At 41.6% G+C, this 17,634-nt stretch overlaps 1 protein-coding gene across 1 annotated transcript; it reads left to right on the top strand.

Moving 5' to 3' along the window:
• Window positions 1-12,877: 12,877 nt before the first annotated feature.
• On the top strand, window positions 12,878-14,432 carry LOC147705918 (C3a anaphylatoxin chemotactic receptor-like). The gene has a single exon (XM_086928996.1). It carries the CDS (start codon window positions 12,975-12,977, stop codon window positions 14,025-14,027), a length of 1,053 nt encoding a protein of 350 aa, XP_086785122.1. The 5' UTR covers window positions 12,878-12,974; the 3' UTR covers window positions 14,028-14,432.
• The last annotated feature ends 3,202 nt before the right edge of the window (window positions 14,433-17,634 follow it).

Raw genomic sequence — 17,634 nt, 5'->3', positions numbered from 1 at the left:
AAATGGTCTCATCAGATAGGTCAAATTGTTTTGTATGCCTTAATGGAGAAGTGTGGCTCACTGGTTAGAGCAGGCAGACCCTGAAGCAGAGGTCTGACCCGGGACCAGGGTTCAATTCCTGACGCAGCAGGGTCTTGAGCTCAAATGTCCACGGACTCGATAATTCTCGCTTCGGTGCCTGACCTAATCATGGGTTCACACTCTGCAACTCTGGGCATTAAGCTTGCTTAATCTCCACAACGGCCCCCGCGGCGGGATGCCTGGCTTTCACCTTGGGGATGCCCTGTAGGGGCTATCTCACAGGGAAAAGCCAGGACGGGTTCCCAAGGCAAGCGCTTAGAGACCCCTGGGTGATAAGCGCTATACAAATCCAATATACAATACAATAGTGTCTGTAATTGTCGGTGGTTTAAAGAAATACCATGCAGTGTCTTGATCTTTTGCCTCTGGATGTAAATTCATGCTTTTCTGAAGAGGTTCATTTGTAAGAATCAGGTTGGAATTGGCGAAATAATATTCAAAACGTTTCTGTCTATTAAAAAAGCTAAGCAGTATTCTGCATGTGATTGCATATGACAGCGGGATGTGGTGATGTCACCTCGTCTGAGGCTGAAGAAGGTAAATGAGCACAGGCATGACATAACAATCTTTGGCATCAAAAGCTTGTGTATATTCTTGAACTATTCTAGAATAAACGTTAGTAGAAAATTCATCTTTTGAAAACCATTACGTTTGTTTCATCTATTGTGTATGCAGGTATTGTAGTTGCAGGCATAGATACAGGCATCTCTATCTCTGGGGTAACATTTGATCCCACTGAAAATGTTATGATTACAAATAATACAACCCCTAAAATGATCCCATATCTAGCTTTGGTAAGGAAACATATGTTTGTCAACAGTCAAACCTTTGAGAAGAATATAACAGCAAGCAGATTCAATTCTCTGCCTTAACTTCTAAGCAGAACTTGTTTTTCAAAAAGCAGAACTTTTCTTTCTTTCGAAAGTTGACTAACGGTTATTTCTTTCAGCTTATATTCAATAAGGTTAGTGAGTCATCCCTTTCAATACTCCATCTTTTACTAATTATGTTATCCCTATGCTTCTACTGCAACCTTGGAAGAAGGGAATTTGTTTTGTTTTTATTTATTTAATTTATTTATTTTGTATTCGTTTTTTTTATTATTTCAGTCTCTTTTTGCTTCCTGACTTTAAATATAGTAAATCACTCTCCATTGAAGCTGTTTTCAGTCTCAAGTTAAGATAATGTTAATCAAGTTCTTAATTGCAATAATTGCTTCAGATATGTGTTTTAATCAATGTTGCTTGTCAGTGTGGCATATCAAGGAGGCTTAAGTAACTCAGAAATTAGTTAATCTGAAGTGTGTTGTGTCCCAATTAGCACATTTCTCAAGTAGTAGGTCCATTCAGGTCTTGAATACCTTCGACAAAGTTACTTATACCGATAGATTCTGTTTCTATGGTTATTGTAGGCGGTGTGTGTTTGATTGATACACTTGATGTCAATTGATTTTAACTACATGGCCATTCGAATCTCCATATTCGTCCTTCTTGTTTCACACTTGTTTCTTCATCTGGGTCATTCATCTGCCTTTGTGAAACTCCAACAGCTTCTTCAAAGTGTACTTCCACACCACTCTGCGATATTTAAGGAACTTGCACTGATGTGAAATTTTGTAGCTCTTCACTCCTTTCTTGTTCTTCTGATTGTGCTTTCGCCGGTGCTCTCTAACCTGGTTCAAGAAAGGAATTCTTCCTGTGGACACCATACTCTCTGATTGTGTAAAGGTATCCCAGCACATTTGAAAGCAGTGCTTGTGATCAGAATACCTTGGTAGGGGGCTTTCTACCTTGGCTCCAAACAGGACTTCTGCACATGTTTCTTCATCAACACCAAGTCACCACGATTAAGGCCATGTCACTGCTCCTGATGTGGATTGGCAGTGGCAACTCAAACCTGGTGAGAAACAGAATGCATCACGTCAGCTAGTCCTGTGCAGTAATCGAGAATCATGTCACCTGTGATGTTCACAAGTGCACTTGCAGATATACCAGGCAAGCTCATTGTGCGCCCCATTAGGATTTCATGAGGCGATAATCCTGTTTTCCTGACATGAGTACTTTGAAGACTCATCAGTACCAGTGGCAATGCATTTGCCCATTTCAAAAAGGTGGAAGCACAAACTTTAGCCAATTGGGACCTCAAGGTTCCGTTTACTTGTTCCACTATTCCTGAAACCTCAGGACGATAGCTCCAGTGTAATCTCTGTTCTACTTGAAGAGCCACACACGCCATTCTAAGGACTTCATTATTATAATGAAAACCTCGGTCTGACTCTGAAGAAACCGGAAATTTGTACTTGGGTATTAGTTCACACAACAGTAGTTTAGCTACAGTGAGACTGTCATTCCTCCGTCTTGGGTAGGCTTCCACCCATCGAGATGCACTTTGTAACCAGGACGTATCTCAGCCCGTTACATGTTCATATTTTGTGGGTCTGCTATTTGTCAAATACCGAGTTTTAATTTGGGTGACCAATAGCTTCACCGAATGAGGAACTATCACTGTAAGAGGACGTCCCATCACTATGCTCTCACATCTCTCCATACTGACACCAACTGTGGCAAACACTTTAGGGCAGGCTAAAAGCAGCTGGCGCAGTTCGTTTCAGTATGTTTCCAATCACTGGTGTTATTCCTGCAGTTGTCTCTTGCATAAAATTATAAGGTGGTGTTCTCTGGGAAATTGCATTTGGTTGTACTCTAATTTGGAAAGGTTCTACACTTTTGATTAGTCCGATATACTTTCCTGTAAAAACCCATACTTCTGGATTAACTGTATCTTTTAAATCAGGAGGTAAATCTTCAACTCTTCTTACAGGGTGCAATCCTACAGCTGTTCCTTCTGCGGATGGTCCACTTTTGTCTACCTCCATGACTGCGCCAAGTACGCAGACTTCCTCCCCCCTCAGACACCTTCATTGGGAATTGTCAGAGTCAAAATCTTAATTTTCCAAAGTAGGTAACTGTTGGAATGGGTTTTGATTTTGAAATGGCTTTGTATTTGCCCTTGGTACCTGATTCACATTAAATATAAGATTTCCCACGTTCTGTGGGGCCAATGGAACTTGTGGAACCTGTATTATAGGAACTTGAGACTGTACTGGCATGTCCATTCTTTGGGCCGGCATCTGGACGAGAATATTCTGCATCTGGGCGAGAAAACTATTCAGGGTCAAACACCATGGAGATGCCCTGGCAACACTGCATTCACCCAAAATAAGGGCAAATCACTGTTTAAAAATTTCTGATATTTCATTCAATCCATGTCTTGCTGTATTAAATGTCATGATTAGTAACGCCTCTTGTTGACTCAATTTCTGCTTTTCGGACGCAAGCGGCCGCAAAAGCGGCGATACATTTTTTATCACCGCCTTGTTGATATTCCCTTTTGTCCTTGCTAGCATAAATGTCTCCTTCAATCTTTTCTGCTTAAATTCTTCCTCATTAATACAGTTTTTGCATACCTCAGGGTCTCATCTAATGGGTTTGTCTACCAAAAAATCACGTTTTTCTGTATGTGCATAATGATCACTGGATGAACCCAAGAACAAACTGTGACATGAATCTCCCCATGCGACAATTCTCTGAATTTTCTGGTCCACTGTGTTGTTTAAACTCCTGTAACAATCACTCTTAGTAAGCATGCACATACTCTTTTGTCTCTTGTGTATTTGATTTCCAGCCAATCATTGTCTCTTGCCAGAACTTTCCCTTTCAAAAATGTAATCACCTCATTGTATCTTATGATTACCACAGGTAAGTGTGCACGTGTACTCGCTTCTCTCGATGGTTCAGAATGTGGCACTACAATGTCAAAGTACGTATTCAAATCTGTCTACAAAACATTTCAAATTCTAACACATCTGTTGACTTGTGTATACCATTGTACCGGATTCTCTCTCAATTTCAAAAAATTATTTGTAAATGTTGCAAGATCTGCGATATTAAGGAACTTGCACTGTTTTGAAATTTTGTAGCTCTTCACTCCTTTCTTGTTCTTCTGATTGTGCTTTCGCCGGTGCTCTCTAACCTGGTTCAAGAAAGGAATTCTTCCTGTGGACACCATACTCTCTGATTGTGTAAAGGTATCCCAGCACATTTGACAGCAGTGCTTGTGATCAGAATACCTTGGTAGGGGGCTTTCTACCTTGGCTCCAAACAGGACTTCTGCACATGTTTCTTCACCAACACCAAGTCACCACGATTAAGGCCATGTCACTGCTCCTGATGTGGATTGGCAGTGGCAACTCAAACCTGGTGAGAAACAGAATGCATCACGTCAGCTAGTCCTGTGCAGTAATCGAGAATCATGTTACCTGTGATGTTCACAAGTGCGCTTGCAGATATACCAGGCAATCTCATTGTGCGCCCCATTAGGATTTCATGAGGCGATAATCCTGTTTTCCTGACATGAGTACTTTGAAGACTCATCAGTACCAGTGGCAATGCATTTGCCCATTTCAAAAAGGTGGAAGCACAAACTTTAGCCAATTGGGACCTCAAGGTTCCGTTTACTTGTTCCACTATTCCTGAAGCCTCAGGACGATAGCTCCAGTGTAATCTCTGTTCTACTTGAAGAGCCACACACGCCATTCTAAGGACTTCATTATTATAATGAGTCCCTCGGTCTGACTATGAAGAAACCGGAAATTTGTACTTGGGTATTAGTTCACACAACAGTAGTTTAGCTACAGTGAGATTGTCATTCCTCCGTCTTGGGTAGGCTTCCACCCATCGAGATGCACTTTGTAACCAGGACGTATCTCAGCCCGTTACATGTTCATATTTTGTGGGTCTGCTATTTGTCAAATACTGAGTTTTAATTTGGGTGAGCAATAGCTTCACCGAATGAGGAACTATCACTGTAAGAGGACGTCCCATCACTATGCTCTCACATCTCTCCATACTGACACCAACTGTGGCAACCACTTTAGGGCAGGCTAAAAGCAGCTGGCGCAGTTCGTTTCAGTATGTTTCCAATCACTGGTGTTATTCTTGCAGTTGTCTCTTGCATCAAATTATAAGGTGGTGTTCTCTGGAAAATTGCATTTGGTTGTACTCTAATTTGGAAAGGTTCTACACTTTTGATTAGTCCGATATACTTTCCTGTAAAAACCCATACTTCTGGATTAACTGTATCTTTTAAATCAGGAGGTAAATCTTCAACTCTTCTTACAGGGTACAATCCTACAGCTGTTCCTTCTGCGGATGGTCCACTTTTGTCTACCTCATGACTGCGCCAAGTACGCAGACTTCCTCCCCCCTCAGACACCTTCATTGGGAATTGTCAGAGTCAAAATCTTAATTTTCCAAAGTAGGTAACTGTTGGAATGGGTTTTGATTTTGAAATGGCTTTGGATTTGCCCTTGGTACCTGATTCACATTAAATATAAGATTTCCCATGTTCTGTGGGGCCAATGGAACTTGTGGAACCTGTATTATAGGAACTTGAGACTGTACTGGCATGTGCATTCTTTGGGCCGGCATCTGGACGAGAATATTCTGCATCTGGGCGAGAAAACTATTCAGAGTCAAACACCATGGAGATGCCCTGGCAACACTGCATTCACCCAAAATAAGGGCAAATCACTGTTCAATCCATGTGTTGCTGTATTAAATGTCATGATTAGTAACGTCTCTTGTTGACTCAATTTCTGCTTTTCGGATGCAAACGGCCGCAAAAGCGGTGATACATTTTTTATCACCGCCTTGTTGATATTCCCTTTTGTCCTTGCTAGCATAAATGTCTCCTTCAATCTTTTCTGCTTAAATTCTTCCTCATTAATACAGTTTTTGCATACCTCAGGGTCTAATCTAATGGGTTTGTCTACCAAAAAATCACGTTTTTCTGTATGTGCATAATGATCACTGGATGAACCCAAGAACAAACTGTGACATGAATCTCCCCATGCCACGTTTCTCTGGATTTTCTGGTCCACTGTGTTGTTTAAACTCCTGTAACAATCACTCTTAGTAAGCATGCACATACTCTTTTGTCTCTTGTGTATTTATATTGATTTCCAGCCAATCATTGTCTCTTGCCAGAACTTTCCCTTTCAAAAATGTAATCACCTCATTGTATCTTATGATTACCACAGGTAAGTGTGCACGTGTACTCGCTTCTCTCGATGGTTCAGAATGTGGCACTACAATGTCAAAGTACGTATTCAAATCTGTCTACAAAACATTTCAAATTCTAACACATCTGTTGACTTGTGTATACCATTGTACCGGATTCTCTCTCAATTTCAAAAAATTATTCGTAAATGTTGCAAGATCACCTCTACTCCATGGCACAGGAACATAACTTCCACCTGGTATTTCCCTCATTGGAAAAGTATCTGGAGGTGCGGGTGGTGGCTTCCTACTTGCCGCTGCTACGTCTGATGGTTTCTTTTTCTGCTTGTTTTCCCATTTGCTCTCTAATCTGTCAAAATCATTCCATTTGCAGATGCATTTGACCAATTCCACAATATGTACCTCATCCCTAAAGATCGCATTGTCACAATAGCTTCATCATCTAATTTTGCTCTAAAGCTTCTTGGTAGTGGGGCACTCTTTGAAAGATTGGCTTCATATTTCCCTGCCAATTCAGCTAACCTGGCATGTGTGGCAACTGCACATCTCGTGATTTCTTGACTCAAATATATCAGCTTTTTTTCCTGATAATGATCCAAATACAAATTATCGGGACAAACTCTAAGAATCTCTTCTAATTCTAACTTTTAATTTCAGCACATCTAAAAGTCTTGCCCATTCTTGACTAGCAAGGAGTCTAGCTGATCTCTCCACTCACTCGCAGTGGGAAAAGTCCCATCCTTATCTTGTCCATCTCTCCCTGTGCAATGGGTGCCGTAAAGACAATCCCCCTTCCTTCTCTCAATGATTGAACATTTTGCAGTGGCATCCAGACAACACTTTGTGAATTCTGCGATGTCGGGATGAACCCTATTGCAGCCACTCCCTCACAACTCCTTGAGCTACAAGATTTAGAACAATATTTAATCTGGCAGTCGCAACTGGCATTGCCTATGTCTGTACTGTCATAACTTGTGATACTGGTACACAAACAGTCTAAATCAAAGCAGTAACACATGCGGTTATTACAGTAGGAGCCACTTCAACAGGTGGAGGTGCAACTTGAAGTGCTGGGAATGGTCTCTCAATCGGAATTATACTCGGCTTGACAGGGGCTTTAGTACTGTAGCACTACTAGTTGTATCACTATCATTGACCATTGGTGGCCACCTTCTTCGGGGCTCCCTCTGCAGCCCAAGTCGGTGGTAAAAAATCTAGATGTCTGGGTAGATAATGCTTTGACTTTCGTAGCCCAGGCTGTATTATCCTATATCTAGGGTCTAAAAAGACTGTGATCAGAAGACCTCAACAGGCCCAACATGCTGCCATAAGGCTGCTATTCTCTCTTCCATAGTTTTGCCCGGTCTCTATCCTCATCCCCAGATTGCATTGGCTCCCTGTGGACAAGCGTGTCCTCTTTAGGGTTCCTTGCACAGTCTATAAAATCCTAGTTTCCCAGGGATCCCATTCTGTCCAATTTGCTTCTTCCATACCTACCCCCTCGGGCCCAGCGCTCAGCTAACCTTAAGACGGCCTGTGTCCCACGTGTTAAAAGAGTAAGAGCTGGAGGATACACTTTCCACGCCAAAGCACCTGCTCTCTGGAACACACTTCCTCTATCTTTTAGGATCATTCAGAACCATCGGCCATTTAGGAAAGCCCTGAAAACCTGTCTGTTCCTAGCTTAATGCTCATGTGGCCCTCTCTATTTGTCTATTTCTGAAGCTGACTTTTCCTGCGACTAACGTTGAAACATCCCGGAGCTAGACATACGCTAGATACGCCGGCTCCTGGCTGCCTGACCTGAACTTTGGCAGGCTAAGGATTTCACAGCCCTGTGGGTGTGACCTCCTCAACCTGGCAAATGTGCTTCAAAACCCTCCCCCTCATGACAAGGGGAACTATCACTTATTGCCTCAGACATGGGTGCTTCAGTTTTAAGCCCCGAGGTCCCCAGGGACTAGTGTCAATCAGTGACACTTCATCACAGAGTGGGGTGGGGTCAGCAGTCTCACTGACACCACCTCACTCAGTGACGAGTGAAGGACTGCTGCCTAAGGTTATCCAGTGAAGGAAGGCAGCAGTCCAAACCCTCCTGGGACCTTCGAGGCTTTCTGCTCTGGGAGCTGCAGTATAGGTAAGTTTTATGTTTTTCAATGTTTGTTGCATGCCTACATGTATGTATAAAAGTACACATTTGTTGTGAGTATTATGAATGGGTGTGTGTGTGTGTGTGCACCCCTGATATGTGAATGCATAGGTGTGAGTGAGTGAGTGTGTATATATGTGTGCATGTGTGGACTTCCTGCCCCCCTTCCTGCTAAAAAGACCAGCCGTCACTGCATGTATGAAACCAAAACTGTGATTCTACAACACAATACCAAATAACAATTTGAGGTTGCAACAATGTGCAGAATAGGTATTTGGAAGGGGCTTATTTAGGGCATCCCTTCAGAATAGCGATTCGCATTTGTATGCATTAATGTTTTTTGCATTCAAATTCCGATCACAAAACATTCATTTTTTACAGACTACTCAAAGGCAGTGGTAAGACATTCACAAATGGGAATGGTTCAATAAGGGACTACTTCCCCTTTTAGAATGTTGAAAAAAATATATTTTAATAGTAGGCAGTCATCCCAAGGACGACTGCCTACTCTTAAAAAATGTTAGTTGATGTAGGGCAAATTTAGACGAACTAGAATCTTTTTTTGTGAACCGACCTATAAATACATAGGTTGATTAGCAAAATCAAGAAATGGCTACAAAAATTCTGGTCACAAATTACGAACAGTATTTTGCAACCAGTTCTACTTACAACTGGCCCTTTTCTCTTAAGAGCCCATGGAAGGTAGGGAGGAAAAACATATGAGCTTTTTCTCTACAAAAAGTTTGATGCTTTATGGCCCCCCTATGGAAGACGGTATTCCATCATCAGCAGTACATTGTGGGTTGATCTACAGGAAAGTGGGGGATTGGAGAGCACCCTTTGTCCCTGGTGCTACCTCGATTGTGTAATGAAGTGCTGTATTGGGGAAGGCTAAACCCTTTGAGTGGTCCCCCAGTGCCCTTTTTGCAAGATGCAGCGCTGGGCTAAAGGCACATAAGTTGCTCGGCCTCAGGACCCTTGAAACTCAGTGACTTCAATTATATATGTTTCCCTCAGCAATATAGGCTTAACTCACAAATATTTTCCAAAGAGAGACAGATTGTCTGGTAGAGCTTGGCCTCCGATAAAAACTCTTACTTGTAATTTGTTGTAATCTAGAAACAAAGGGACATATTTCCTAAAAGTTCTTGCAGTGGTGGGTAGCAAGCAAAGTTGCTGCACTACATTGTGTGATTCGAAGAGCTAAACAGTGCCATATCTGCTAAGATATGATGATTTTCAGCTCTCTTCAGGCTGCCCAGTTTCATTGCAGACACCCTTGCACCATTCAGCACGTTTGCCTGAGTTACAGGCAGCCTTGTTGATGTGCAGAAAAGGAGACCTTCCTGCACTAAAAACAATCCTAAGAGGCTTTTTCCTCTCAATGTGTGATGCAGAATCCATAGCAGGAGGAAATAAGGATAAATTACCATTTTTCTCCGTGTATGCCATGGTTGCAGTGACATACCCTTTTGCCTCAGTCCCAGGTTTACTGATTTTAGGGGCATATTATCAAGGGGGTTTATCTCCGCTTTCTTGGCTTTAAAAGCCAAGAAAGCGGAGATAAAATTATCTCCCTATTACCTAGCTGTCGCTAACACCAGTTAGCGACAGCTAGTAGGAGATAGCGACCATCTTGGGCCCCACTTTGTTTGTCAGTGATATTTATCACTAATGACATGCAAAGTGGGCGTGCCAAGATGTTAGCGCCTGGAAACAGTCGCTAACATCGCTATCTCCTATTACCAACTTTTGGAGATAATCGCGCTAAGCGCGAATATCTCCAAAAGCTAACACCTGCCCTGAGCAGTTCTTAGCCATGTTATCCAATGGGAGGTGGATAACATGGCTAAGAGCATTAGCTCGGTAATGCATGAATATCGCTGACTTTTCAGCGATATTCATGCATTGCTGCCGATTTTTATCGCATTTGCGATAAACCTTGGTAATACCAAGGTTTATCTGCGATAAAAATCGCTGCAGCTCAGCGGTAAATTTTTGGCTCTAACTAAGCAATAGCGATAATTATCGCTATTGCTTGTTAATATGCCCCTAAGTAACTTTTGGATTGAGCTCAATTCCATGTGTGGATGCCCGGGAAATGGCCATGATCTACCCATGGAATGACTAGCACTATCAAATGTAATACAGCACAAACCACAGCATTTACAAGACATGCAAGGCAGCGAAAAGTGCCTTACTTAAGTCTTTGTATTGCCTTGGCTGCCTTGCATGATGCAAGGACAATGCAAAGTCTTAGTAAATCTTGGACAAAATGCTAGTTGCGGGTGGGTAGGCACTCTTCTGAAAATGGCAAGGTTGGGGAAGAGTGCTAATTCCCTCTAGCATGCTGGCCTCAGTGTGAGGGTTTCATTCCTTAATTTGTTGGTAACGTTCACCGCAAGATATCCACTGGTAAGGGTGTGGAATCAGGAAGGGTGGGCATTTATCAGAAAGGGTGAGACTTAAGCAGGAAGGGGTGTGAGGATCTATCAATCAGGAAGAGTGAGCATGTGTCAGAAAGGGTGAGACTTAAGCAGGAAGGGGTGTGAGGATCTATCAATCAGGAAGAGTGAGCATTTATCAGAAAGGTTGAGACTTGAGCAGGAAGGGGTGTGAGGATCTATCAATCAGGAAGAGTGAGCATGTGTCAGAAAGGGTGAGACTTAAGCAGTAAGGGGTGTGAGGATCTATCAATCAGGAAGAGTGAGCATTTATCAGAAAGGTTGAGACTTGAGCAGGAAGGGGTGTGAGAATCTATCAATCAGGAAGAGTGAGCATTTATCAGAAAGGTTGAGACTTAAGCAGGAAGGGGTGTGAGGATCTATCACAATGTCTGTAACATCATTCCATGGATATTAAAGTTCTACTACAACCATGGATAGACTTGATAAATAGTACGCATGTGAAATAAACAGTAATTTGTTCTTAAAATGCAATCTAAGCATTTTACTGGGGACTCCGTGTCAGTTTACAGTTTAATAATAACCATACTGCTCTCTGTTTACATGACATGTTTTGCTGAATTCCTCACTGCTATCATGTACCTGTAGATATCATGAAAACTACGCTGTGCAAGACAATATTCTTATGCACATGGAAGTTTACGGCGTATAGAATTTGGCATGTAACATGTTTGCCTTAGATGCACGGTATCCTTCATTTGATGAAAACCCACACGGAACTCAGCTCAATTTTTTTACTTTCAAATCACTAATGTGTATAGATAATTCATCAGCACACAAGGAATACTGCACTAAAGCTGAATTTCTTTGAGACAGATGTTACCTAAAGCTTCTATTTAAAACCTAAGAGTTGTTTTTGTAATTGCTGAGGAGAATTACATGATCAGTGTTTTGGCTTTTTCTCATCTATATACGTTTTGGAGAGAACTATTTGTTTAACACTCATGTGATTAGCACAGTGTTAGTTAGATATGTTTAGTTTTGGTCAAAAGCACTATTTTCTTTCTGGAACAGCTTGAAATATTATCAAGAAGCCACAAACTCACATGGAATCATAGCGGGCTATGGAGATACTGCGGGACATATTTACAAGGGAATGGCGGAGCGTGGCGTATAGCACAAAATTATAACGCCACGCACTGAAATTCCGAAAATGTTGCAAAGGTACGGCACATCCCTGCATTTTCCCTAGCTTTGGCGCTAAATTAAGCTAACTAATGTCAGTGCAGGCACCCTTGTGCAAGGGTGCCTATGTTACAGGAATGATTGTTTATGTGCTGGAAGGTGTCCCTTACTGCACATAAACAATCACAAATGCCGATTTGAAATTTCTATGTGTGCTGTATTGTGCAGCACACTAGATATTGCACATCGTCAATTTTTTTAATGATTGTTTATGTGTAGGAAGGGACAATGGGTGTTGCGGCAGAACGCCCACCGCAACACCCATTGCCCACTCTTTTAACACTAATTATAGCATGAAAGGGTGCCTTATTTACAAGGCAGCATTAAGCCATGTTATGTGGCTTAACGCTGCCTTCTAAATAAAGCAAAGCTGCTATCACCAGAGGAACGTTGTTAAAAGTGACATTCCTATGGCGATAGGGGCTTCTAAATATGCCCCTGCATTTGTTAGGAGTGATCAGGACTATAAATTGTGATATTTCTATGTGCACAATGATACATTGAATATCTCTATGCCGAAACATGTGTGGTGCCAAAAATAAATTTGTATAAGAGCTTAAGATAATTGGCAAATCTTTACTGATGTGTGGTTAACAGTTATAAGAGACTGGAGATTTAAACATCACTCAGGTTTTATCTCATGCACTTTTCCATTGATTTACGGTTTTGTTACAGGTGCTAGAACTACTCTGCAGATATTTATGGAATTTAAGGAACTTTTCCAAAAGTGATTTTCTGAAACAAAGGACTGGCATCCATGAAGGAATATGGTTCACCAGCGTCATCCTTTCCACTGTCACCTGCGCTATTGGCCTGTTTGGTAATGGACTTGTGATTTGGTTGACTGCATTCAGAATGAAGAACGTGAAAACCAACTTATGGTTCTTAAACTTGGCAGTGGCTGATTTTGGCTTTCTCCTCTGTTTACCCCTTTGGCTGACCTCCCTGTTCTTGGAGAAATGGCCTTTCGGTACCTTCCTGTGCAAGACCCATCACTTTGTATCCACTGTGAACATGTATGCCAGCATTTTCATTCTGACAGCTCTCAGTATTGACCGGTGCATCTCTGTGGTATTGCCTCTCTGGCATCGTGAGCACGCTTCTAGGCACCTTTACTTCTACATCTGTACAGCCCTCTGGATAATCACTGTGGTGCTGAGTGTGCCTATACTGCTGCATAGCAAGGTGACACAACACCCTGATGGGCAGCAGTGTGACCTGGCCTTCTATGGAGAGGAAATGTTTAATGCTAACAATCTCTTAATAAATTCTTCAAAGTGTAGAACAGAGATGGAGAAAATACCTATATCAAGTACATTTGACATGTCAAACCTTTCAGAATCTAATGAAGATCACCTAAGCTCTTTTTACTTAGAAGTCACAACAGAGGACAGAAATTACAGTGCATTTGAGAGGATGATCAATGGCAACAAAAGTGATGGTATCCTAGTTGTTGAGGATATATTTTCAATTGGTCAGACAGTTTTTAATTCACTGGTTTCAAGTAATGCTGAGTTGATCTTTCCGGAGCTTCCTTTTAACCAACAAGACTGCCAGAATGACGACTGGCAAAAGTCCCTGCAGAACTGCACCAATGCCAGCCAGGCAGTCAAGTGGCATCAGATGCTTTCATCAATGGAGATAATTCTTATTCCATTGCTTGTTATTGGCATCTTCGTCCCATTGGCCATTATTGTCTCTTCTAACATCCTTGTCATCTTCAAAGTTCAAGAGTCTCAATCAGGGAAGGCAGGGAGATTCACTAGACTTTATGTGGTCATTCTAACAATGGTGGCGGCATACTTTCTCTCATGGATGCCCATGACGGTGGCCCAGATTATGATAATGAAAGCTGCACAACAAATGGATCTGCAGCACATGCACAGCCTGATTTCCGTTATGCCTCTGGTCTCTTGCATAGCGTCTATCAACAGCTGCCTGAACCCCATTCTTTATGTGTTGATTGGCCAGAAGGTGAAGGATAAGTTGAAGGAGTCACTTACTAGCATGTGGCATAGTATTACAGATAATTCTCAGTCACAATTACAGCGGGATCCGGCAAATTAGTATTTTAAAAGTTGATCCTTTTTTTATCAGTGTCAAACTTAAAGAATAGCAGCTAACACCTGATTTCCTAAAGTGGAGTGTCAAAACATATTGTAAAGGGCCATCAGAGGGGGATGTATTGCCAGCCAATCTATGCACTTTATTTGAGAAGAGCTGACATTATTTAGTATCTTCAGATATGTTTGTGGAAAATGGGAAAAGTGGGATTGGTTGATTTTTAGTGTTCTTGATATAGAGTTAAAAATGCTTTCTCTCTAATGGGAATGCTAAACTATTTCTAAGATAAAGTTATCAACAGCAATTTCTTCCGATTGCCCAATAAAATTCTTAAACTGAAACTCATGAATGCATGTCTTTCATTCTTTCAATTTATCATGTCATGCTAAGACAAGAATTGCAATGATATTTGCACCCTAATTGTTTAGTATTTTTTCCATCCTACATGTAATAAAGAATGATAGCTCAAATTGCAAAGTCATTTCAGTTATAAACTTAAAATTCTATCTATGTCTGCCAGCGGTTCACACAAAGATTCCTGGCAGGTGTATATGGATTTACTACAACAGAGATCTCCACCACTAGTTCTTAGATATTTGCTGGTCTAAATCTGTGCATTAGGTGGAAAGTGGGCTTTTCAAGGTTTGGTTTGCCTTGTATATTTAAGAATGCCCAAAAAGCTTTCCTTTGTGGACATTCACAACCCCCTATAAGACCCATACCTACTCTTGAAATGGTCTGCAACTTATTTTAGGATGGGCAGGGGACTGGATCATGCCCAGGGTTCGTGGGGATGTGAAAGGCTTCATCCTCAGAGAAACATGTTTTATTCTTAGGACTTGAGAAAGTGCATGCGCATAGAAAGATATAGTTCACGTGCTCAGCGGTGTTTTGAGAACTGTGGGCCTGACTAAGACCTTGGTGGATGAAGTACCATCTGTCAGGGTGGTGGACTGCATTAACTCTGCCACCCTGATGGACTACTTTCTGCCTTATTTAGAGGTGACTGTCAGCAAAATGGTGATCTTAGTTTGCTAAATAGAACTGCCATTATGGCAGTTCTCTTCAAGGTCCAGAAAGTTTGGTGCATCACCGCTCTTGATTTTGATGGACTTCAACCAAACTTTTAACAGTTTATTTAAAAAACAAACTCCCAAAATGAGAGTTTATGTCTGAAAAAGAAAGAACTATTGATCCTGCAGCCTGTAAGTTTTCTTCGAGTGTATGAGAGGGTCATTATTATTTTTTGTCTGTCAGACAGAATAAAAAGGACATCTGACCTTCTACCCAAAATAGGACCAGCACTGTAATACTCTTTCACCGACAGCCCATACTCTGTCTAACTGTTGACAGAAGCTTTCCAATAGTGAACCTAAGAGGGACTTGTCGACAGAAATCTAAGGGTTCGCCCATCTATAAATGAGATGAGACAGACCAAGAGTTTGGTGGAATGGGTACTCCATCACATATGTGATGGAGTACCCTGTCTGCCAAACTCTAAATTAGACCCTGTGTATCCTCTGACCACACTCCTGCATGTTCTGTAATCACATGTAGCATTGCAAGATTTGTATGCCCTTTATGATGAGCAGTGTTTGAATTTGCATTCATGTTTGAAAATTGTTTTGGAATAATTGTGTTTTTATTGTGCATGTAGTACACACCTTTTTAGAGAGCTTCATATTTTGAAACAAACCACCATCTAGCTTGATCAACAATGCAAGATGCTGTGTATGATGATGATCTGCCCGCCTCCCTCCCCACTGCTTTGCCTGCTCCATTTCTGCTTGCTCCATGTTCATCACACAAAACTCACTTTAAGAAGGAGGATGTGGTGGACATGGTAGAGACCTTGTTGTAAAAATCAGTGGTATCTTGAATATGACAGTTTTTTACCACTCGCTAAGGGGCCTGACAATGCTTCATACATAATCAGCAATGTTAACTGTATGGTATTGATCCTGAATATTGAATAGAAATTATCCTGGTACCTACCAAAATGTTATTTTGAAAAGTGAGACAAGATCTTCCATATCTAAATGCAAATATAATTACCTTGATGATATATTTATGTATGTATGTATATATATATATATCTTGATAAAGGCTACACGCCGAAACGCGTCGTCTTTAGTTGTTAAGTGCACAATAAAGTTTTTCTTGTGCTGGACTTACCTGGTGTGCCGTTTTTTCCTGGGAACCAAACACGAAGGTGAACGGAAACAGTGGAAGACACATTGTATGGTGACTGATACCATCCACGGCATCAGCGTTGCCAGGCTGAGGATCGCATGAGCAGTGAGTTTGGACATTTATATTTATTTATTTTCCAAAAGACGTGGCACTCAAGGGAAGTTGTAGTATTCAAGTGGTTTATTAACTAAAGCTCAACCGACGCATTTCAGCCTCCACAGCTTTGATCACGTGATCAAAGCTGTGGAGGTTGAAACGCGTCTTTTGGAAAATAGTGAATGAAATGCGGGTCTGGGTCCGACCCTTGCGCAGAGCACCGGCTGTTAGTGTTCGTCTTCAGTTTGGACCTCTTTGTGGTTTGATATATATATATATATGTATATATATATATATATATATATATATATATATATATATATATATATATATATATATATATATATATAACACACTGGCGATAGCCAGTAGGTATATATAGTTAGGATTTTTTCTCTATGGGACTTTTGAAAATTCTATGTCTAATAACTTTGGCGTTTAAGGACGGAATCGGCTGAAATTTTCAGGAAAATGGCACATTTTGTTTCTTAGCAGCCCCTGAAAATTTGGGGGGCTTTCGTCTAGGGGGGGCCGAGAAAAAAGGGGGGTCCCAAAACGCGTTTTTCCCATTCATTTTTCCATAGGGCGTTTGGCCTCACTTTTAGCTCGAACGGCTGAATGGATTTGCACGAAACTTGGCAAAATTGTAGGGACTGTTAGCCCGATGTGCCTTTGCTGGGTCTCAATATATGTGCTCCAGTGGATTTTGAGAAATTAACGTTTTAAAAAACAGATATATCTGTGACAGCGTCCCGGGTAGCGATCCGGTTCGCGTACTTTTCGCGTTACGGAACTTTGCGAAGCGAAGCCGATTGGCTCTCCGGTGTCTGTCAACAATCTAAACAGTCTGGAACGGCCGCCATCTTGTCTCTCGGTAGGATCAAGAGACAAGAGGAGGAGAAAAACGAAGGGGGAATTTAATGAAAGGGGGCAAGGTAGACCCATCTTGACCCCCTAGGAATGATGTTGGAGTTATTAAAGGGTCCCGTGGGGCAAATAAAAAAAAATTGATTTTTCGCGGTAGAAGCGCTTCCCGGTTCGCGAACCGGTAGCGAAACGGGAATTCGCCATTTTGTGTTTCGTTTTAATTAAATTACAAGATGGAGGAAAAATAATGTGAGAAATGGGTATAAGGGGGTACGGGAGACGTATCCTGACCCCCTATGTTTTCTGAGGGTGGCTGAGGATGCTCATATATGTTGATACATGTCTTCCAGCGGCTGCGCGTGAGCGGATTTTTATTTTTTTGCTGCGTGACGTCTGTTAACGTTCTATTCGAAGGAAATCAGGAAGTGTTGACCGCCATTTTGTCACTACGAGT

The sequence above is a fragment of the Lissotriton vulgaris genome, chromosome 7 (genome assembly GCF_964263255.1).
Source record: "Lissotriton vulgaris chromosome 7, aLisVul1.2, whole genome shotgun sequence".
Taxonomy (NCBI): Eukaryota; Metazoa; Chordata; class Amphibia; order Caudata; family Salamandridae; genus Lissotriton; species Lissotriton vulgaris.
The sequence above is the reverse complement of the archived record's forward strand: the minus strand, read 5'-3'. Positions and strand labels throughout refer to the sequence as shown.

What these genes read in the sequence shown, in the direction of transcription:
- LOC147705918 (XM_086928996.1), top strand. Translation starts at nt 12,975, where the DNA reads ATGTATGCCAGCATTTTCATTCTGACAGCTCTCAGTATTGACCGGTGC.